This window comes from Oryx dammah, unplaced genomic scaffold, assembly GCF_014754425.2.
Source record: "Oryx dammah isolate SB20612 unplaced genomic scaffold, SCBI_Odam_1.1 HiC_scaffold_7, whole genome shotgun sequence".
Lineage (NCBI taxonomy): Eukaryota > Metazoa > Chordata > Mammalia > Artiodactyla > Bovidae > Oryx > Oryx dammah.
Window position 1 is genome coordinate 35,556,696 of NW_024070191.1, and position 24,259 is coordinate 35,580,954.

The 24,259-nt window shown below is 41.2% G+C and overlaps 1 protein-coding gene and 1 long non-coding RNA gene across 2 annotated transcripts in view; both read right to left on the reverse strand.

Annotated features, from left to right (window-relative positions):
* Positions 1-24,259, reverse strand: part of KAT6A (lysine acetyltransferase 6A) — a 101,451-nt gene that overhangs the window by 44,911 nt on the left and 32,281 nt on the right. Inside the window, exons 2-6 of the mRNA XM_040242996.1 lie at positions 6,817-6,925; positions 4,137-4,252; positions 3,279-3,360; positions 2,255-2,390; positions 631-947 (exon numbers count right to left, since the gene is read on the reverse strand). Coding sequence (XP_040098930.1) covers positions 631-947; positions 2,255-2,390; positions 3,279-3,360; positions 4,137-4,252; positions 6,817-6,925 — 760 coding nt within the window. The remainder of the gene's footprint in view (positions 1-630; positions 948-2,254; positions 2,391-3,278; positions 3,361-4,136; positions 4,253-6,816; positions 6,926-24,259) is intronic.
* On the reverse strand, positions 20,600-22,508 carry LOC120865688. The gene is made up of 3 exons (XR_005721481.1): positions 21,043-22,508; positions 20,954-20,997; positions 20,600-20,877 (listed from the first exon to the last, which is right to left on the reverse strand). It is a non-coding gene; the product is annotated as an uncharacterized LOC120865688 (long non-coding RNA).

Below are 24,259 nucleotides of genomic sequence, written 5' to 3' on the forward strand. Positions count from 1 at the left end.
AAGATCTGAAGTAAAAAAAAATCAATGACCTCATCGTATTTCCAAATAAATTGGTCTTTCACTTCTGCTCAGATTAACAGCAGCCTATTTACCCATACTCGCTGCAGTTCTTTCTAGGAATAAAAGCAAGCATATGAAGCTCATCACATGATTTACTCTGTAATTTATGGAATATAAAGCTATCCCTGAGTCAAGGTTATAACCCACACTTCTGTAGGCAGATTCTTTGTGCTTCCACCAAAAAAAGCATCTTCTTTTCTCGAAAACTCCTACTTGGCCATTCTCCAGCTTCATCTCTAGGTTCTAAATTCCTGCCATTGTTATCACTTGCTGCTGCTGCTGCTGCTGCTGCTGCTGCTGCTAAGTCGCTTCAGTCGTGTCCGACTCCGTGCGACCCCACAGATGGCAGCCCACCAGGCTCCACCGTCCCTGGGATTCTCCAGGCAAGAACACTGGAGTGGGCTGCCATCTCCTTCTCCCGAGTATCACCTAAATACATGACCTTGAACATATTCTCATATTCCAAGACTGATTTTTAATAAATCGAATATCAATCTACTCCAGATAAGTAGTGTTATTCCAAGCAACAGCCTTTGGCATACTCCTTGTTTCCAGGTGAGCAGCCTTTACCTGTGGGCCAATCTGAAGTGCTTGGCTTTCTGCTGCCCTTCTTCCTAGCTCTGTATTGCTCAGAGTAGTCTACCACCTCCCCCCGAGGCTTCCGCCCATCAGGAGAAGGGGTAAAGAATTTGGTAAGGCCATCGATGAGCCCTTTGGTTTTCTTATTGAACTTCAAGGGGACACTGCCATCTCTGCAGAAGTCCAAGCCATCTATTTGCTCTAGGTATCCTTCTTCTGATGACGATGCAGACTGGCTGGAGAGAGTGATTTTACGTTTCCGACCCCTTCCAGGGCCTGTTCGAACTTTGCTGAAGGGACCTTTTGACCTAAGGAATCAAACAAGGAAAGGGGGAGCTATTAAAAAGAAATCTTTATAAAGTTTCTGTTTAATACATAACATATAGTAAATATCTACAACTGTATGTTTTAAATCCATATTGTTAAGAATATTCCATAAACTGTAATAAATATTATATGATTAAGAAGTAATATTATTAGAAACACCCACTTCTGGGAAGCTTATGCATCTTATAATGAAAAGAATCCTAGGCCAGGAGTCAGACGGCATATGTGAGTCATAACTCTGCCACTTACTAGCTGCACATCTTGGACAAATCACATTCTCTTTAAACAAGTATCTTTACCTACACAATGAGAGCTGTACCACAGAAAACCTAAGACCCTTCCTGATATGAAGGCTCTTCCTAGGATCTCTGCACCAACTCAGAGTTAGACTCTTACCTCTCAACATAAAGATGGGTTACTCCCTGGAAGCCAGGAATCAAAAGATCTTTTTATAGGAAAATTAAAGCTTGATTTAAGATTTAAAAGCATGAATTACAGTACTGGTTTGTGTATTTCAAACTGCTAATGCCCATTCACTTCAGTTATAGCACCTTCAAGATAGTCTTAAGTGTAGAAAAGGTGGGTAAATTTTAGGAGAGGTGGACAAGCTTAAAGGTAGTTTACATATCATCAAAGGTGAATTACTGAAGAGATACTTCTAAAAAAAAGACAAAATTAGCTACTGAATCTTGCCCCACCTCCTCTAGACACAGCCCAGTTTTCTAGTCCACAAGAGATAATTATATTCCTGATTTCTGCTAATAGGTGAAAAATTCACATTATTTTATTTTAGGACACAGAGATGGGACTTAGCTATGCCCAATAAGAGAAGCTATCCAGCAATTTGTACATACAACACAAACTACTGAGATAACATTAAAAAAAGAATCTTTGAAATGCTTCAATAATGTAATTTTTTCTTCCTTGCTTTTCAGGTAAAAGAGAAAATTTAAGGAAACGGCTAAGAGCCAGACTTTGGTGCCAGCCTACTGGGGTTTTAATCTCAGTTCAACACTTACTATAAACTATGCAAGTTAGTGCTCTATGCTACAGCTTCCTCCTTTGAAGAATCAGAGTACCAACAGTTCCTACTTCCCTGGGCTGTGGGAAGAATTAAATGATTTAATGCATGTAAAGTACTTAGAACAGGGTGTGCCTTGGCCCTCTGTTAAGGGCTCAATAAGTACATGAAAGTCAACCTCCTTTTCCAAAGGCGAACAAGTGAGCCCTGCCCTGCAGAGAAGGCCCTGCCCTCTCCTCCCCTCACCCGGCCACAAGCACAACTTACACCGTGTTTTGCTTCTTTAACCTGTTTTTTGGACGTCCTATTGGATTAGCATAGCGCCGTTTTATCTGTGCTGCCTTCTTCTGTAGAAGTTTTCTTCCTTTTTTCCTAGGTCGACATATCTGACATATCCACATGCCTATAAAGAAAGAAAATTCAAGTAAATGGAAGAGGTAGGAAGAGGGGACACTTGTTCTTCCAGTACATACAAATGTGACTCTTTCAAAAGGTAACCATCAATAGTGGCACAGAGGGCTCAAGTGAAATCCTGAAGCGGAATAACTTGGCTACAACTAGGGCTGAGTCCCTTTCCATCAGCAGGAAACACTTCGTCTAAGAGACATAAAGTATCTCACAAGCATTTTACTTAAATCTATAAATCACAAAAACCAGAGTTGAAAATGGAATTTATGATAAGACAAAGCAGAGAAGACTAATGATTTTTTTGAAGAAAGTGTAAGCATATGATAATATGGAAGTCCAAACAACAGGCAACTATATATATCTCAAGTAAATACCTTTCAGGGAACACGTGTCAAAAGAATAAAATAACAGTTTTAAGCTGTATTCTTCTGATTTGGGCACTTGTTTGCTTGCAAAATATTATAAAACTTTGAGAGGTTTTCGATAAACCAGAGGCTCTAACAGCTTTAAGCCCCTCAAAGGTGATGAGCTGTGATATAATCAACATGACCTAATAGAATTTCACTTCTTCAAGAAATAGATATTTCAAAGTATTATATAAGTCAAGTATTTTTCCCTCTAGCTACAGGGCTGGCAAAAATTGGTAAATGGACACCTTCACCCTCATGGATGCGTAAACACTGAAAACAGAGGAAACTAATACTAAAGCCACACCACATAAGAACGTCATGAGACTGTCCCATCCTTAGGGCCACAGCTCTCCACTCAAGACAGCCCAGAGGGGAAGATGCAAGCTATTCTTTCACTTCAACAAAGTAGGTTAAAAGGCTCTTTCACTACCCTGCCCCTTATTGCCAGCTTGATTTCGGAAAGTGTCTCTTACCTTTTGGCATCCGAGTGAGTGGCGGATCACAACATTCCATGTGAAAACCCCGGTCACAGGAATCACAAAAGAGCATGTTATCCTAAAGCAGAGAAAGAACAGCTCTGCTCAGTCACATGAAACAGAACCACATAGTAGGGTCATGACTTCATGAAACCTAGGGGGCTCGTTTCCACAGAGGAGATGAGTTACCTAGTAATAAAATTTCCCTTAATCTCCAGTAGTTGAGTAAACACACAGCCTGAGTTAGCAAAAAGTTTTGCTTCATCCATCTTTAAAAAGGAACTAAAGCTTCATTACTTCAAAAAAAAATGTGCATCCAGTAGCCATATACAAGATAATGCTTTTAGTCTGTTTTAATAAAAGAGAGAGGAAGATGACTGTGATTAATATAACTGATCATTCCTAAATGAATACCTCCCTAAGACTCAAATTTCACAAGTATTTCTTTAAAGTAGCTAGTCTTTCTGCAAACATACAATTAAAGTGCTTTAGTAACTACCAAGAAATCTGGGAATTCCCTTGCAGTCCAGGGGCGAGGACTCTGCGCTTCTACGGCTGGGGGACCCAGGTTCGATCCTTGTCAGGGAACTAAGGTCCCATAAGCTGCACAGTTTGGCCAAAAAAACTGGGGAGTGGGGTAGAAAACTGCCTAGAAATTATTCAAGAATTATTCAATACTCACTCATTCATCACTGAGCAAGTACTCTAAACGAATGATGTGAACTTTAAGAAGCTACTGTTCTAAATTCTGCTGAACCAAGTGACTGAAAATAATCAAACGTACACAGAAGAAAATGCCAGTTGTGCACTCTACTTCTAAATGAAATGTTCACCACGGAAGGCAAAGCTACTCACTGCATTCTTGCCTTGATCCCGACAGGAGCTGCACGTCTTACACTCGATGCACTGCCACCGTAAGGCCTTCACTCTAACCGTCAGTTCGGGGGAAAACTTCAAACAGGATGGATGACCTAATAAAAGGCGAAAAGTGGCAAGCGAAACAATCAAGGATCACTCTGCAACTGTATAAAAGAAATGTTGTAGAAAAAAGGGAATTATCCTAAATCAAGACATCAAGGAAAATAAGACGCTCCTGGAAGCTTGCCACACTCGTCTTATCAGGACTTGGCACTCCAGTTCAGTTTTATGCGTGCCACATACACCAACCCCTCCCAATTTGATTACTAAAAAAACTTGAAAAATTCCAAACTTGTATTAAGGCTGCATTAAAGTCCTGTGTGTGTACACATGGTCCTATGTATATACATGATATGCCTGGGCCATTTCTGGAAGAATAAACACAAAAACTGTTTACAACTGTAACATCCTAGGGTACAGAGCTATAAATATTTTTCAGGAAAGGGATTTCACATTTTACTTTATACCCTTCTGTGCTCTCATTTTTTAAACAATAATGTGTTATGTTTATAACTAATAAATAAATTTTTAAAATCCCGTCATTTAAAAGTGAGTTATGTGCTCATGATTTAAGGCATTCAAGATAAAACTAAAACCTAAGCAATATTTCTACTGTGATCAGAATTAACAGTAACAGAAAAAAAAAATGTTTCCTCTCTCAAGAGTTACAATCAGTTTGATTCTCAAAAACAGGATAGCCAATTTGCTCGTAAAGATTTATCTGTTTCCTCTAAAAATTGGTTATGTTTATTTTTCTTCAGTGAGAGAAAGGGTTGGTTAAATTATCTTTCTCTTTTCTATCAATAAATTTTCTTTTTTAAGAGATAAGAAATTTATCATCAAAACATCACTAACATCCAAGGAAAATGGTAGAAGTGTAAAAAAATCTCATCTGTAATCTCATCATCCCAGAAGAGCTATTTTCATGTTCTACTTTTCCTTTCTAAACTAACTAAAGCCCTTGAATGGTTTTAATTATAGGATATGTGCAGCTTTGCTCTGCTTTTCATTATTTTATTCAAGCAAACTTTATATTTACATTCCTTAAACTGATTATACTCCAGAGCTGACACACTAGAACCTACCTGATCATCTGCCTGTTGTAAATATTTACACAATTAACCCATAACAGTTATTAGAATACTAAAACGAATTATTTCATGATTACAGATTCTTTCCTTCTTTTAAGTTAATTCCTTAGAATAAATTCCTGAAAGAGGAATTGGCAAATGAAATGAAATAAACATTTCTACAGCTTGAGAGGTAGATCTGCCCTGCCAAAACATGCTCCAAGCCCTACGATGTAATATCCAGTGACATCAGCAGCGTACAAACCTTTTACCATAATTTTATCAGCTCCAGTTTGGGCTCTCTTATCTTTCAAGTTTTATAAAAGCTATAAAATAACACTTCACTGCTGCTTTGGTGGGTCTTCCTATTATTATTTGGGGAAAACATTTTTAATGTGCTCAACTCTTAATTTCTGTCACATAAATGGCCTATTCATCGCCTTTGCCCCTTGGACTTTAAAAATGTAAATGCGCTCTTTGTACTTCATAGCTTTTGGCCCTTTGCCAAATGTTTAACACAATTATTTTTCTCAAACAATTCTTACTGTTTAAAATTTGGGGTACTTTAGCTTTCAATTTGGAAAATGCCCAACTTTCATGTACTTGACCATGTCCATGCTTTCTTCCTTGATTACTGTGGCAGCCAAGCAGCCCTCCTGGCAACACCACCAGCTCACGCCCTGTGAGTCCTCTTCGCACCAAACAGGACGCTGCTGCAACAGCCACCTGACTGGTAAGGTCAGAGTGAAAGGCGCTGCCATTCCACCTGGCTCTTTCTCGCCAGTGGGCCACCTCTGGCCCGGAAATCAGGCCTCAAGGCCAGTCCAGAGCTTGTCTCTTCAGCCCTTCCAACAATCTTACAAAAACCTTATTCTGGTATTGAATTCCTCTCCTCTTGAAGCACATAGTGTTTCTGCTTTCTGGACTAAATCCTGTTTGTTACTGGTATAAAACACTGAGTATCAAGCCAATGATCAAAGATACTACAAAGCTTCATTAGTTCTTAAAATGTAGACAAAGAATGTCTCTGAAATTAACAAATTAGGAGACTCTGAAAAATCTTTTTTAGAGCCCCAAATTTCACACAGCTCACTAAATTGCAGTCAACATTCTGTTTCTCAATGTGACATATGTAAGTTTATGTCAAAAAAAAAAAAATCTGTTATCATCCTGGTTCTATCCACGAAGGCTGAGGCATAAATCAAGGCTGAGTAGTGATTATTAAAGAAACCAGCAATAACTTCCAACTGACTGCTATGATTTGAACAGATGCTTGATAGTGAAATATAAACACTAACAGAAACAAAAAGAAGTCTATGGAAAACTTCTTATAAAAAAACAGCTCCTAAGACCTGACTTAAGTTAACTGAATCAAACATTTCAAGTATACATTTAAACTCTTCCCTCATCTAGAAGCTCATCTCAGGTCCTTAAAACCAGAATCAAATGCAAATGTGACTCTCTTAAGGATCAAGCATACAATTTCCAGCTAAACACGCTCTTGCCTGACAAACCCCGTGAGACCGCACGCACAGAGGGTCACCTACCACTGTTGCCGCAGTCCGCACAGGAGATGAGTTCCTCGGGCTTCTTTTCTCGGTTTTGCTCTTTTGTGCCAAGACAGAAACTACAGATGGGGATGGGTTCAGCAACCGGCTGCAAAGAAAAACACAATTCACTCAGTACTGGGGCTTTTCTTTAGTGTTAATATAAAGACAGTAGAAGTACAATTTAAATTCCTTTAAGAGTTGCATATAACTTTGGGACAAATGTATACCCCCCGAAATTTCCAATTCACAAAGTAGATGGGTTTTTACCAAGCCTGCTTTGGCTACATCTTTACAAATGGTCCTGACACTGGCAACTTTGGTCTAAAAACTCATACCCCAATCAGTTGGTCACTTAGAAACTAAATGACCCAATATGGGTTAAGCAAAGCAATCGACTACCTAAGAATGAAAAATTCAACAAAATTAAGTACAAGAATCATAGTATTAGCCTTTACAAGGCATGTGATATAAGAGAAAAATAATAACAATCATAAGGAGAAGCAGGTCATTAGTGCAATGAGACAAACAGAGCTCTGTGCAAATGGGAAAAATACATTCCAATGTGGTCTGGAAGAGATGGGTTGAATGAGCAAGACAACACATATTAAGTGCCAGTACTTAATACATGGGTGTTATGGTAATCTAAGAAGCTTCTCCGAGGACAACAGATAGTAACTGTTAAAAGTAGGTTTAAACCTCGGTCTCTAGGTTCCTCCACAGCAGTGGATGGAGAGAAGGGCAGTACAGGCAGTGCAGACAAGGTGAGCTTCGGTGTACAGTCTGCCAAGGCTAGTACTTTACAGATAGAGTTTCTGTGATAAACGGGGGCGGAGGGCATGGGGCGACGAGAGAGAGGGAGGCTAGATCAGTTCTTCAAGACTGCCACTGAATGTGTTAGAAAGAAGCTGGACTTCACTCTGCAGAAAAGAACAATACGTTACTGAGCAAGAGATGATCACCTGTACTTGAGAAAAATAACCCCGTAGCAATAAAAAAGGCAGACTGGGGAAAGGGGACTGGAAATGCAAAGCTAGCTACAGGCTCAGAAAGCAGCCAGCAGGGGGAGTAACAGAAAAGGAAAGAATTAAGCATGACACGACCCAGCAAGGCAACAACCACCTAACTGAAAAGGTGGTGACATCATCAACTACGGAAGTCAGGAGGAAGGGAAAGAGCCGATGAGTCTGACTTCAGCTGTGTTTCATCGGGAGGTACTCTCAGTCACCTCTCAGCTCCGCTAAGCAGGGTGCAGGACAGTGAGACACAGCCCTCCACATGCTTTCAGTCTACTGGGGAAAGCAGACAGAGCGTCTACAGGTATCACGGCAGAAGGACAAGAGTGGTAGACGAAGGACCAGGTGATCAAGGAGGTGCAAGCGGGGCCAGGGTAAGGCTTCCTAGAGTTATCTGACAGGCATGGGCACACCTGAAGGGCATGCTGAAAGAAAACACAGAATCACAGAGAATCAGATTTCAGAGGCGGGTGGGCTTAGTTTGGGTCTTAATAGAGCTTAAAATGCCTATGAAACATCCAAGGAGCAATGTCCATGGATCTGGAGCTCAAGAGAAAGGTTGATTTGGAAATTAAAATCTAGGAAGTCATAGTCAGCCTTGTTCCACATTCCTGAATTCAACCAACTGTGGATCCAAATCAGTTGAATCTGGAATCCAGAACCCGCAGATACCTTGAGGGCTGACTATACATACAAAATAGCCGTAATGCCATCAGTTGAAGGGTTTTCCCATGGACAACAGGTGGAAAGGAGAGCCAAGAACACCAATGTGTAAGGGACTGGCAGAGGAAAAAGCCTGGAAAAGAAATAGACTAGTCAGAGAGCTCAATGGTACATCAATATAAAAACGTCCAACACAAGCAAACTAACAGTACTGCTCAGCCAAGAGATGAAATGAGAGATGAACAGCTGGAAGTTGTCTTTTAACAACTGTGGCTGTGGTAAAGACAACCACATCCTTCCTTTAAAAAGAACCAGGGAATAAACCTGGGAAAGACATTATACTGGAGCAGAAGCTGGAAGTAACCTCTGAGAAGGCAGAAGCAAGGTCATGAGGTTTGAGCTTCATGCTGCAGCCTCTCAGGACAGCTAGAAGATTTTAACAGAGGAATGATATGAGCAAGATCTGAAGTTTTTAAAAGTCACTGTGTAAGTGGAAATGGTCGGGAAGGAATACGATCTACGTATGATCCAGGCCATGAGTAACAAGGGCCTGCATTAAGGCACCGACAAAAGGACTGGAGAAGAGACATAAGAGGAATAGAAAAGGCCGATCTGGCAGGAACTGACGGGTAACTGATCAGGGGTAGGGGGTAGGGAACAGAGAAGGATGGAAGACCAGAGAGACACCATCAGAGAAGCGAAGACGCAAGCCACAGAAAGGCAGATCTTAACACACGTTTAACTAACAAACGTTCATATCCAGTACTACACAGAAAACCCCTTACGTGTCAGTCAGGAAAAGACAGAAGACTTCAACAGGTGCTTTACAGCAGAAAACACATGGAGCGCAGGGCAGCGCAGCCGTCACCTCCTTGACCTAACCACGCTACAATGAGGGTGTTTCTTCTCTGACCGCATAAGACCAAGCATAAAAACAATAAATATTTTAGCTACCAAAAAAACCCGGAACCTGTAGAGAAATACTGTTACCAACTGATCATGATATTGTAACTTAACTGATAATTCCAGGGCTTTTTGTATTTTAATTTCAGGGCACTTTTTAAGCACAATTGGGGCAAGAGTAATGGTACTTTAAGAATCAGTCATTTTAGCTGATGAACTACAAGCAAAAAAGTGGTTTAAATAAATCATCTAGGTTACAACATAAATCTATGAGGTTTTCTGTGTGGATCAAATAGAAGTGCTAATCAGCTAATTGTGTGGTTTGTTTTGGCACATCCCTAACCATATCATGAAGTGTGAAAAAAATTACAACTCCAGATGATTCTCATTCCCAAAATATCACTGAGTGTGAAGATCACTGATACAGGCTAACACTACATTGTGTTTGCTCATTGTAAGAGGTGAGCCTGAACTGTACTGGAGTAGTGACATGCATAACATTTTCCAAGTAAAACTCTACCAGCTGATTTCAAGTATCCTGTATCACAAAAATAAAATAAGAACAATTGATAATCCAAAAGCAAATCTTTAAAAATATGTATAGATACACAATATGCCATATAATCACTGATCCCAGAACTGTCAAAACATAGTCGTTATATCTCATTGTTCTCATATCTCTATAAAGTAAATCTATTCCTACTGCTAATAAAACAAGAGAAAAAAACTGCAGCAAATGATGCCACACACCATTAAACACAGAAGCCAGAGTGAGCTCGTAGCTTGGCGCCCACCTCTCATCCAGCCCAATGACATCCAGTTTCAAGACCCTCTGTGCCCTGTATCCCACACACACACACCCACAGGGCCTCCCCAACCTCACCTGCTACAGCTGTCTCTCACTTTCACATTCTGCTCCTTCTTTACGAGTCAGATGTTCCAAGCCCTTCGCACCTGCTTTCCTTCTGTCTGCAGAGCACTTCCCTAGATCCTTCAGATCTCTACTCAAATGTCGCCTTCAGTAAGACTCTCTTTGACCACTCCACCTAACACCTCAAAACAATTTGCCAACCACAGAAAGTCAGGTCTCCCTTCCCTGCTTTATTTTTTCTTCTTAAACTCTTCTCACTAATTGAAATACTGTATGTGTATCTTACCATTTGTTCCCCCTATGAAATGTAAACTACATGAAAGCTATGATTTCTGTTTGCTGAGGATTATATTCCTAGTACTAAGAACAGTGTCTAGCATATAATATGCATCTAATAAGTGTTGTTCAGTGCATTAACTAAATTACCCTGAAAAAGTGGAAATAATAAGAAAAAACAGTATCTTAGAAAAAACAATGGGTTGGTTATGAGCCTGACAGAGCTATGTTCAGCTCAATAATAATCTCAATAATATAAAAACACTCTACTGATTATTTAATTTATATGTAGAGTACATCGTGTGAAATGCTGGGTTGGATGAAACACAAGCTGGAATCAAGATTGCTGGGAGAAATATAAATAACCTCAGATAGGCAGATGATACCACCCTTATGGCAGAAAATGAAGAAGAACTAAAGAGCCTCTTGATGAAAGTGAAAGAGTGAAAAACTTGGCTTAAAACTCACTTCATGGCAAATAGATGGGGAAACAGTGGGAACAGTAAGAGACTTCATTTTAGGGGGCTCCAAAATCACTGCAGATTATGGCTACAGCCATGAAATTAAAAGACACTTGCTCCTTGGAAGAAAACTATGACCAACCTAGACAGCATACTGAAAAGCAGAGACATTACTTTGCTGACAAAGGTCCGGAAAGTAAAGGCTATGGTTTTTCCAGTAGTCATGTATGGATGTGAGAGTTGGACCATAAAGAAAGCTGAGCGCCAAAGAATTGATGCTTTTGAACTGTGGTGTTGGAGAAGACTCTTGAGAGTCCCTTGGACTGCAAGGAGATCCAACCAGTCAATCCTAAAGGAAATCAGTTCTGAATGTTCATTGGAAGGACTGACACTGAAGATGAAACTCCAATAATTTGGCCACCTGATGTGAAGAACTGACTCACTGGAAAAAGACCCTGATGCTGGGAAAGATTGAAGGCAGGAGGAGAAGGGATGACAGAGGATGAGATGGTTGGATGGCATCACCGACTCGATGGACACGAGTTTGAGCAAGTTCCCGGAGTTGGCGACGGACAGGGAGGCCTGGCGTGCTGCAGTCCATGGGGTCGCAAAGAGTCGGACATGACTGAGCAACTGAACTGAACTACTGTTTCCAAGTGATTACATGGTCTCAATAAGTAAATAAGATTTCTGCCACAGCAACCCACTGCTATTCGACTTCTCAAAAGCAGGGGGAGGTTTGTGGCCAGAGGCATTTAGATGGTACTGGGTCAAGGAGTAACACAGGCTGCCTGAAGCTCCCTGTTGAGATACCCCAAATAATCACTAGATGGCAGCATTGAGACAAACACACAGGAGAGGTTCGGGTAAGTAGGCCGAAGGCTGCATAGCATTCGGACTTGGGTTTTGGGAAATAACTTTGGAAAAAAAGAACAGCAAAAATTTTGCCCAATGATCTCTATTACATGAGGTTAAAACATGAAAAAAATAAATAAATTTTGGACACAATCATTTAGACAATCTTAAATGTAACGTTTTCTAGGCACTGAAATGCATCATCTGTTATTCCCATCTTTATTAAAAGTACAACTTATTTGTTCCCACACTTGACTTTAATTTTTTAATACCACTATATTCTTGTCTTTGTCTCTATGTTCTCATATCTTCTGAGGACCTCAAACCTATCTTTATGTTGTCTCTCTTTCTAAACACTGACATAAAGGATAATCAAGACTCTGTTTTCATTATTTCTTTCAAAACTGAAGTGAATGATAAATTCTAGAACTGTGACCACCAGAATTTTCAAGGAGAAAACTGCATTTGTAAACTTAGATTTATGACTTCAGAAACCTCTAAGTGATCATGTCACAGACTCTGAGGTAGTAAAGCTTTGTGACTTCTTAAAAGTTACAAATTCTCATTTTATGACCACTGAAACAATTAAGACAAGTTAGCAGAGCCAATATTCAGAGTATGAAAGAAATACATAATTCATATAAGATTCCTTGAATTACTCAAACATGCAGTAAGCAGTAATAATAGTCATATCGTTCTTCCTTAGACTTAAATACAAAATATCTATAAAGCTCAACAAAGACAGATTTTAAGATGATGAAAAGCTTCTGGAAATGATAGCGGCAATGGCTTCAAAACACTGTGAATATACTCAATGCCACTGAATTGTACACTAAAAAAATGTTTTAAATTTTTATGTAAATTTTACCATAATAAAAAAATGAACAAAAAATTAAGTGGTATATATTTTTCATATTCTCACAAGTCAGATAATTAAAGTAGTAAGGTCAAAACTGATGAAGGTGAGAAGCAACTACTATAATCTGTCCTCATCTTGAAAACCTGTGTCTTTTAACTGTTCCTTTGAGGACAGAAATTAGACTTAGAGATACAGTTTTCACACTCCCCAAAATGAAAATGTTTTTAATCACTAATAACAAATTCTGATAACTGAATTTAACCATGAGCCATTTTATTCTCATTGTACCTACCCTGAAGTTGGCTACCTTTTAATCTAATTACATGAAGACATCTCACCCTTAATGCCTTAAAATTTTTCTTGTAAAACAAGTCTAAGTATTAAGATGATTTAAGTAATAAGGTCAAAACTGATGAAGATGAGAAGAAACTACTATAGTCTGCCATCAAGCACCTCTCAGTCTCAAGCAGAAACCTCTTTCCGACCGCTGCGTATCTGAGCCAGCTGGGTTCTGGGTTCTGAACAAGCTCCCCTCAAATCCACCCCCCACACTTCTCTTCCTTATATTTAACTTCTCCTCAAGCTATGAACCTCACCTACCTCTTTGAATTCTTCTAGTGGTTCAGAGCTATCTGTTTATCCTGTCTCTTTCTTCTCCTGCAACTACAATCAAGTAAAGTAAATTTAACTGCCAATTAACTTTCTTACATAGATATTTATTTCACACAACTTGAAACTTAAATAATTTTCAGCAGAGATATAATTTATTAGTTGATAACAGAGTACTGCCAAAGTACTGTTATGTATAATAAAGCGAACAGAATGGCTTTGCTATATACATTAATAACAAGTACCCAAAGGATAAAGAGGAGGTAAGTCTTAGCTTAGAAACAGAAAAACTGACTACTCTTAGGTATAGTATAGTGAAGTGAAGCAAAATATTGCTCAGTGACCAAGAGCACAACGAAAACAAATATTGCCAGGTTTTCAAAATACTATTCAAAGAATAAAATGTCTTATAAATGCTACGGTTTGGTAAGCATTATAATATAAAATAAAATTTGATAGGACAGAGAATCAGGACTCACATTTTCAAAGCACCTACAAATGTCAGTACATAGAAAACAAAACCCATACAAAATAATTAGAAACCAATTAAACTGGTTTCACTTTTCACATTAACCACTTAACACACATACACACACAAAACTCTAAAGCAAGCTCTCTGAGAGAATGATGGCATGATTCGTTATTTCCAATACTAGAAGGGAAGCAAACTGGCCCATAAGAAAGAGTTCACTTTAGGGAATGTTGGGAGGCATCGTACTCTGTGGAGAAGGCTGGACATTCTAACATACACCGTCCTCTTCCAGCTGGGCGAGCCCTCCTCTCAGCCTTGCCCAGCTCTTCATGACCAATGGCCTCAGGCGAGCTCATGCTTCTCCCGAATCCTCCCCAGCAGTTTAGAATTCAACCTGTCTTCATCTTTTCCAGAAAGACAACCCTAGTGTTAGTAGCTCAGTTGTATCCTACTCTTTGTGACCCAGTGGACTGCAGCCTGCCAGGCTCCTCTGTCCATGGGATTCTCCAGACAATAGTGGGCTCCCATTTACTCCTCCAGGGAGAAAGACAACCCTAGGTAAGCAGAAATTACCCTAGAACTCTTAATTCATGTCTTAAGTGCCTTGCACACAGTATGTATTAAATAAATAAGCATTTATTGAAATTAAAACACAACAAAATTTTGATTAGCTCCAAACAGGTTTATCAGTTACTTACTCAAAGCCTTTCCTGCAAGAATCAATAACCTTCAGGGGAGATATACTTGGGCAGGATTTAATCCCTTCAAATTCTTCAGCACCCTGTATGCTATTAAGTACTCTATGGTTGCTTATTAAACATTTTTTCAGGACAATCTTTTCCTTAAATGTATACAGTTGTAAAAGAAACACAGTAATAAAACAACATGAATGGCTTGGAAAAGAGTCCATTCTCTACTATTTATAGTCTACAATAAGGTAACCTTGCATAATTTTAATCAGTTCCAACATAACCAATTAGCCATTACAAAGCTTTAATAGGGGTACTAAATTGAGTTCTTTTATTATGATGAGTTCATTCAATGACTTCTACAATTAGATATAATAACAAGATCATTGGGGAAAGAAAATAAGTTAATGATACAATTAGATCAGTAATGATCAATTTCAATTTACACTTTTACTATACAGATTACTGCACATTTAGATGAGAAAGCAATCATCTGTCAAGATAATATAACAACTTTCTATTCCTTAATCAGAGGTGATATCAAAAATGATAATATGTATATTTGCTAGATTTAAATTCTACACTAAGAAATAGTAGAGAAATCGTCTTTTTTTCCCATATTCCTCAGTTATTTGAAAGCTCTGCTTTCTGTTTGTCAGACACATCACCACGTTATCAATTTCCTCATTCATCCAAATCCGACACTGCCAAGTTCTGACTGCCGCTCCCTTCCTCTGTGGCCTTTCCTTCCTACTTCTGTTTCTTTTTTATACACCCAGGGCTCTCCCCTAATTCTAAGGCAAATCACCAATACAATCTTCTACACGGACTGACGAATCTTTCTTTGATGTGTTTTTGCACACTACTACCAGATTGTCTGGATCGTGGGTATGTGTGAAGCTGCTCCAGTCATGTCTGACTCTGCAACCCTCTGGACTGTAGCCCACCAGGCTCCTCTCTCCACGGGATTTTCCAGGCAAGAATACTGGAGTGGGCTGCCATGCCCTCCTCCAGGGGATCTTCCAGACCCAGGGATCGAGCAAGGGATTGAACCCCAATCTCTTTTGTCTCCTGCATTGGCAGGAAGGCTATTTACGTCTACTGCCACCTAAAACACTACCGTCTTTAATCCAGTTACTTGCCTGGCTCAAACTTACACACCCCCACTGCCAGCTCCTGTCACTGGTGTGCCATTCTTCCACCACACACCAAACTGCCCTTCTCACACTATCTTCGTCTACTCCAAACTACTCACTTGTCTTCAAATGTCATACTCAATGCTCTTTCTCCAGGTTATTTTACCCCATCCCTCTAAGTTCTCTGTATCCCTGCCTCTAAGAATCAACTCAGGAGAGCTTAGGGACAGGCTGGGTTTCCTTACTTACAGCATCACATTGGCCACGTTACATCACTCTTTGGTGCAAAATGGTACAACATACCTACCTTTCGAGTTACCAAGAAGATTAAATGAGATAAAGCTATGAGACTGTAACTGAAACATAAGCACCTAAAACAGCTGATTTCTTATACCCCTCTTCAAAACTGTATCTATCCTTCAAAGTTTACCTTTGTTAAGTGACTATTTTTTAAGTCAGAGCAAATTTTTGTTCTGACTCCCTCAAAAGGCACAGTGATTAACATCTTCTATGAACTAACAGACTTTCTATATATGGCATTTATTTGCATGACTGCATTCAGTTTTTTTAAGTCTTTCTGCACACACAATTACCACTTAAAAAAAAAAAGAACTATACAGGTACTTGAGTATAAGAGCATTAGCAAAAGAATATTTTCTATGCTAAAAATATACAAAAGTGATGATGGTTTACAAGGAGAAAGATGTTCAACAAGTCTTTTGTGTTCCCTTACATTTTTTAAGAGACATTTATTTACCAGCATTTATTCTGACCAAACTATGGTCTAAAACAAGTAACAAATTGGCAAACAGCATCATTTCCTCAAGTCCGACCAAAAATACTAACTGGCCTGTATCTGACACAACACGCCGTGCCCTGCTGCTGTCAGTCAGGAACTGGAAGGGCCTTCAAAGCCTCTACGCGTGCACTTCAGCAGGGGCTAAAAGCGCTGTCCAAGGCCACACGCAACTAGTCAAGTGGCTACAGCTAACACTCAAAGTCAGGTATGTACCCCAAATTCAACAACGAGAGTACTGACTCTAGCCAAAAGCTTCAACTCAGTGACTCGACCTAAAGATACAATAATTTCTTAAAAAAAAGACAGACCTTACAGATGGGAAAGGCTGAGTTTCCATCACTGGTGAACAGTAACACTATCACTGATAACAGGATGTGGCAGAATTTACTTCCACACTGAAACCTGAAGCTGACCAAGGGTCCGCCCCTGCCTTCCTCAACGAGGCGCGTCATCCGCAGCAATGAGAAATCACTCTCTGGGAGCCCCCCCCGACCCCCTGGCAGCCAGGGGTTAGGATACGGCGCTGTCACTGCCAGGGGCCAGGGTTCAACCCCTGGTCAGGGAACTAAGATCTCACAAGCAGCACAACACGGCCAAAACCAAGCTTGTTTAAAAAACGAAAGGCATCTTTTTACCTCTTTTTCCCAATTCCAGAGAATGATTGAGGAGGGTATAAGAAAAACAAAAATGCAGAAGCCAGGGCAGGTCCCTGCTAGAGAGCTCTTGTGTTTTAGCACAGTACCTTAGGGGAGCGAATTCACTTTGGGGGCTTGCTAAACAAGGCAGGCCAAGTGCCTGCCTACGAACCCAGAGAGAGGGCACTGAGAGCGGGTCAAGGAAGCGGAAGCAGGGGGCAGTGTGGACAGAGAGGTGGCCGGGAACAAACCCCAAGAAGCAGGCTGCTTGAAGAACTGTGTGACACTCTGTTCTAAGACTGTTTCTGAGCTACAACAGACATCTTCAAACTTGCACTCCACGTGAAAAAGAGAAGTGAGCACCTTTTCAGTAATGAAAAAAACAGTGAGGGAACTTCAGTTTGGTTCTTCCCAGAGCAGCGCAGGGGGCCACTCAGGGAGCCACGGCGCCACAGCCCAACGGCCCAGAGCCCAGCCCGGGGCGTCGGGGGACCTGCGCGGAGGAAGGCAGGAGCCGCCGGGAGACCAGCCTCACCGCTGCGGCTGCAGTGGGAAAGGCTCTCCTGCCTGCAGGTTCCAGGACCGCCAGAAGTAAGCGAGAACGCTTATTACAACTTGTTTGGAGTCTTCATTTTTAGTTTTAAAAGAAAATGTTATCCTCATAATTAAGTTATTACATCCTTGTTTAAAAAGTTAGGTAAGAAAGAGAGAGAAGACAGAAAACTCCCCCTCCTCTTCCTCTCCGACAATAACCACCATCCACTGAGCACCCCAAGCGCTGTCATATACTCTTTACAGGCATCAACATGTTTAGACCCAACAACCACCCTATGGGGTAGGGACGCTGATCACCACTTTCCAGGTGAGAAAACACATCCCCAGAAAGATTAATGCGGCAGAGCCCAGACAGAAACCTAGGTATGCTGGCTGCAGAGACTACGTGCTTCAATCTGGATCTGTGCAGTTTCTGTTCATGTACACTGTTCTCAACTTTTCCTCTGTAGACAGTTTAAAACACACACATTAATATGCTCATATGACATATAATGTATAATCTTCTTTTTGTTACATTTCCACATCAATAAATATAAATCAACATCATCTTTCTAGGGGCTAGAAGACATTCATTACATGTTCTAAGATAACTTAACCAATCCCATATAGATGAACATTTAATGGTTCTAATATTTGATTAGACCCAATACTATAATCAAATACCCTTGTATATACATCTTTGCTCACTTTGGGGACTGTTTCCTCAGGATATATTTCTTGACCTGGAATTGCTGGGTCAAAGAGGTACTCCTCCCTAAAATTTCTGACACACGCTGCCGAGTGCATTTCAGCAAGGCTGGCTCCCACCAGCAGTATCTGTGCCAGCCAGGAGACTTGTCATCTTTCAGCTCCACGCTCACCCTCAGGCGGCTCTGTAACGCTGGGCTCAGAGGGCCCGCTTCGCTTCTCCTCACTCCGCGGCCTTCCCAGGAGGCCCCAGCAACCGGGGCGCGGGAGGGTGAGCAAACAGTGAGCGGCAGAGAATGGACATGCCCCTTTCGGCCTGTCTCCTGGGCCGGCCTGGGCCGGCCAGGGCCGGCCGAGCAGCACGGTCGGCTGCGGTCTGCAGCTGCTAACAGCTCTCTCAGAACCACCTCCATCCTCTCGTGATTGTTGCTTTCTGACTGCATCTTGACTGATATGTCATCTCATATCTTTTCTTAAAATGTTTACTTTATATTGGAGCACGCTTGATTAATGATGATGTGTTAGTTACAGCTGTACAACAACGTGTGTTATCTCCTACCTTAGTAACTCAGCATGTCTATCTTCAGATCAGTGTTCTGGACGGATCTGTATCCCTCCAGGATTCATATGTTGAAGCTCTAACCCTCAACAGGACCGTACCTGGAGACAGGACTCTTAAGGAGTTAAAGTTAAGAGAGATTACAAGAGTGGGTCCCCAAGCCAAGAGGTCTGGTGTGCCATAGGAGCAGGAAGAGACCCAGGAGTGTGTGCACCCAGAGAAAAAGAAGGTGACCACCTGCAAGAGAAGGGGAGAGGCCTCAGGAGAAACGAGCCCTGCTGGAGCTCTCACTGTGGCCTTCAGCCTCCGGAACCGAGAAGAGGACGGCCTCTGTTTTGAGCCGCCCATCTGTGGGCTTCTGCATGGAAGCCTCAGATGACTGAGGCAGGTAAAATGACCTCAAGCAGGTCTCACTCTCAGCGTACCTCTACACGCTATTGTCCACAGCACCTATTACACAGAAGGACACTGAATGTGATGCTGGAGAAACAAGATACAACAAAACTAGTTCCCTGCTTCTGGGTCTTAGAATCTAGTTGTAAAAACAGAACATAAACACATTAAAAATGCATTAGAATACAGGGTAACACAAGAGAAGGAAAAAATACAATGAAAATACTACAGTTAACGGCACCCAAATGAACCTATTTATAATAATGCTTTCCTAAAATGAAAAAAAAAAAGGACTTCATCTTATTTTTTAAAGGTTTATATAAATCTTTCCTTTATAGCTAAAACCATTTTCTTTAGACATGGATTTAAACAGTCTCACCAAACTATGGAAAAGCATAAAAATCTAATTTCTCTAAAATCACTGACACATTTTACACAGTCCACATACTGAACTTCATTAGCAGCCTTGAAAATAAGAACCGCAAACTTCCAGATCTCATATTATCTTAATTCAACACAGTAAATAAACGGAATCACCTCTGTTCTAGAAAGGTCTGTCTGCAATGCTGATCTACAGTTAAAAATTAGTACTTCTCTCAGCTGTCTTCAAAGTCCTTTGAGGAGACATCCCTCTTCCTGAAGAAGAGTTTTTTTTTGTTTTTTTTTTAAGCAGTGTAATAAGCTCAGGGAGGTACCAGGACCGTACTTCTCTACACCACCTGGAGGCTGCCCAGGTATAGGCGTAATGATGCTATATCTTCACACCCCAAGCCGGTATTCTATCAAACTAAACTCTCTCTTTCAGATGTCAATATATTTTGTCCTCAACACTACCCCCATAACAGTATAAATAAAGCCTGCAGTGTTTCACAGGCATGAAGCCTAAAGCCAGCAGCTTTTCAGAAGAAAGGACAGTGTCCTGAGGAGGAGAACACGGTGATGTCAGGCTCTACACGGTGAGCCCTGAGCGCGCAGACCGCACACACCAGAAGAGCCGGGGAGGCGAGCTGGAGCAGCCAGCCTGGCCCACGCCGCACGTCTCTGGCAGACACTCAGCTCCTTCTGTGCTTTCTGAGCTGGCGCATCCATCCATGTAATGTCACCAGGTCGCGGGAGGGAGCGAGGCTGAGAGCAGGGGGAGGAGAGAAACCGCTGTGCAGCCTGCCCACCCCTCTGCACACGCCGTTACTATACAAAGCATGTCTGGAAAGCCAGTGCGCTGCCGCTGCACAGGTCCAAATGCTGCACACACACACGCGCACACACGCAGGTGCACTCCACCCAAAGAACAACTGCAGAAGACAGAACTGTCTTTGGAAGAAGAAAGCCCAAAACTAAAGTCCTAATTCACGAGAAATGCCTCCTTTCTGAAACTGCTGGCAGTTCTTGGAAAAAGGAAGGGGGTGGGGAGGTATTCTAACCCCGTGGGCAAGCAACTAGCGTCCACAGAAAGAGCCTGAGCTGGCCTGGCCCATGCCCACTACAAGCACACGCCGCCAAGGAAATAAACCTGCAACACTGCTGAGAAGCAAAAGCATCCTGTGTGGCAACAACTACCTAACACACGCCTAACGCGGTTACCTTACACACACCTAATACCTAATGCAGTTACCTTACACACGCCTAATCCAAAAGCATCCTGTGTGGCAACAACTACCTTACACACACCTAACGCAGCTACCTTACACACGCCTAACACCTAATGCAGTTACCTTACACACGCCTAATACCTAACGCGGTTACCTTACACACGCCTAATCCAAAAGCATCCTGTGTGGCAACAACTACCTTACACACGCCTAACGCGGTTACCTTACACACGCCTAACGCGGTTACCTTACACACACCTAATACCTAATGCGGTTACCTTACACACGCCTAACGCGGTTACCTTACACACACCTAACACAGTTACCTTACACACACCTAATCCAAAAGCATCCTGTGTGGCAACAACTACCTTACACACGCCTAACACAGTTACCTTACACACACCTAACGCAGTTACCTTACACACACCTAATGCAGTTACCTTACACACACCTAATGCAGTTACCTTACACACGCCTAATGCAGTTCCTTGCCAATAACTACAGAGAAAAACAGCGGACCTTAAGAAGCAGTTCAGATGCCCCAGAAATGTAGTAAATGTAGGAAAGTTTGCTGTTCTTAGCACTTCGGAGTGTGTGTGTACACAATAATACTGAAACCAAAACTGGAACTGAAATATGAAAGTACAGATCAGAATTTAGAGCTCGTAGAAACTCAACACCATTAATTTCAATAAATAGATGCTCCAACCCCATGACACATTATGTGAGTCACTGCTACCAAAAGCAATATGTGGAAAACCAAAAAAACCTGAGTATTTATTTAACCTGAGAAACTAACCTATTTTAGTCTAAAACCAAAAATGACTTTTCAAGATCAAAATGCTGTATCTCTGAAAATAGCATACAATCTGCCCTTAAGAATGTGTCATAAGAAACAAACAGGAAATAGCGTGTGTTGAAATCAGTAGTTATAAATAACTCTGTTCTGCACTGATATAGTTTATACACAAAAATATAGTAGCTTCAACCAACAGTTGTGCTTAGGACTTCCTTCAATTTGAATTTTAAAATCAGCTAATTAAGGAGACAGCTTGACAGGAAGCTATCCAAGTTCTGTGGTCCAAGTTCTCCAACAAGGGGCAACTTCACCTCTCATGTTCTGCATTTGTAAAATGAAAATATTTGCCATGATTATCTCTAAAGTCTCTTTCAGTTCTTAATTTCTAAAAGTACAGGAATTTTAAACACAAAATAGTTTTGTGTTTAGTAAGTTTCCTACTTCCAAGGCGCTCATAATCTAATTAAGGGTAACTGCAGTGGGCAAGCACACATGAATTAGCAAATACCGTAAGACAGAGGTGGACCAGAGGAGCGATGTGACAGGTGCACTGATCGATGAGGCACTGAGCTGAGTCCTGACGTTAAGGGCGCAGCATCTGAAGCAAAGCTGAACCTGAGACAACTCCAAAACAGAGCAGAGAGTTCTGCTGGGACCAAGAGGTCCATTAGGATTCAAACTGCCAACTTCATAAACCCAGTCAATTAATTCAAATTCCATGTAGTCATTATTTCATTGTCTGAGCTCTACTGACAAGGAAGATGTTAAGCTTTAAGGTTTAAAAGATGTTAAACATTAACAACATAAAACACATTTGCAAATTTTGTATTCAGTTCAGTTCAGTCACTCAGTCATGTCCGACTCTTTGCGACCCCATGAATCGCAGCACGCCAGACCTCCCTGTCCATCACCAACTCCCGAAGTTCACTCAGATTCATGTCCATCGAGTCCGTGATGCCATCCAGCCATCTCATCCTCTGTCGTCCCCTTCTCCTCCTGCCCCCAGTCCCTCCCAGCATCAGAGTCTTTTACAAAGAGTCAACTCTTTGCATGAGGTGGCCAAAGTACTGGAGTTTCAGCTTCAGCATCATTCCTTCCAAAGAAATCCCAGGGCTGATCTCCTTCAGAATGGACTGGTTGAATCTCCTTGAAGTCCAAGGGACTCTCAAGAGTCTTCTCCAACACCACAGTTCAAAGGCATCAATTCTTTGGCGCTCAGCCTTCTTCACAGTCCAACTCTCACATCCATACATGACTACTGGAAAAACCATAGCCTTGACTAGACGGACCTTTGTTGGCAAAGTAATGTCTCTGCTTTGGAATGTGCTATCTAGGTTGGTCATAACTTTTCTTTCAAGGAGTAAGCGTCTTTTAATTTCATGGCTGCAATCACCATCTGCAGTGATTTTGGAGCCCCAAAAAAGAAAGCGTGACCCTGTTTCCACTGTTTCCCCATCTATTTGCCATGAAGTGATGGGACCAGATGCCATGATCTTCGTTTTCTGAATGCTGAGCTTTAAGCCAACTTTTTCACTCTCTACTTTCACTTACATCAAGAGGCTTTTTAGTTCCTCTTCACTTTCTGCCATAAGGGTGGTGTCATCTGCATATCTGAGGTTATTGATATTTCTCCCGGCAATCTTGATTCCAGCTTGTGCTTCTTCCAGTCCAGCATTTCTCATGATGTACTCTGCATAGAAGTTAAATAAGCAGGGTGACAATAAACAGCCTTGACGTACTCCTTTTCCTATTTGGAACCAGTCTGTTGTTCCATGTCCAGTTCTAACTGTTGCTTCCTGACCTGCATACAGGTTTCTCAAGAGGCAGGGCAGGTGGTCTGCCTCCTATCTCTTTCAGAATTTTCCACAGTTTCTTGTGATCCACACAGTCAAAGACTCTGGCATAGTCAATAAAGCAGAAATAGATGTTTTTCTGGAACTCTCTTGCTTTTTCGATGATCCAGCCGACGGTGGCAATTTGATCTCTGGCTCCTCTGCCTTTTCTAAAACCAGCTTGAACATCTGGAAGTTCACGGTTCACGTATTGCTGAAGCCTGGCTTGGAGAATTTTGAGCATTACTTTACTAGCATGTGAGATTTTGTATTACTTAGCCCCAAATACCTCAGCCTAGTCTGAGTGATTTACACAGAGCCAGTGAGACTAATAAAAGATTAGGGCAAGTGTGAGCATGACAAGCTTGATTCATAGATAGTAAATCATAAAGCCCAGCTCATTAGGATAAATAATTCAAAGTTAATATTTTTAACGCCCAAAACCCCTAAAGCTTAATAAGCAAAAAACAAACCCTATCCTCCCGTGATACTTTAACGCTGTTCTTAACTGAACTTTCCATGATCCTTTCCGTGATGATGAAAAGGTTCTAGATCTATGCTAACCAATGGCCACAGGTGGGATACCAGGTACCTGAAATGTAGCTACGTTAATTCTTTTTTAATTTTTAAATTGAATTAGCCACATGCAGTCAATGGCATCTGTATGGGCACCATTCTAGAAAATCTGTATAGAAGGAAATCACATTTTAAAACTGATAAAGTTTTAAAGTTGATACATAAAAACAGATTACAAAAACTGAATACAACAATGTCTACAGAGC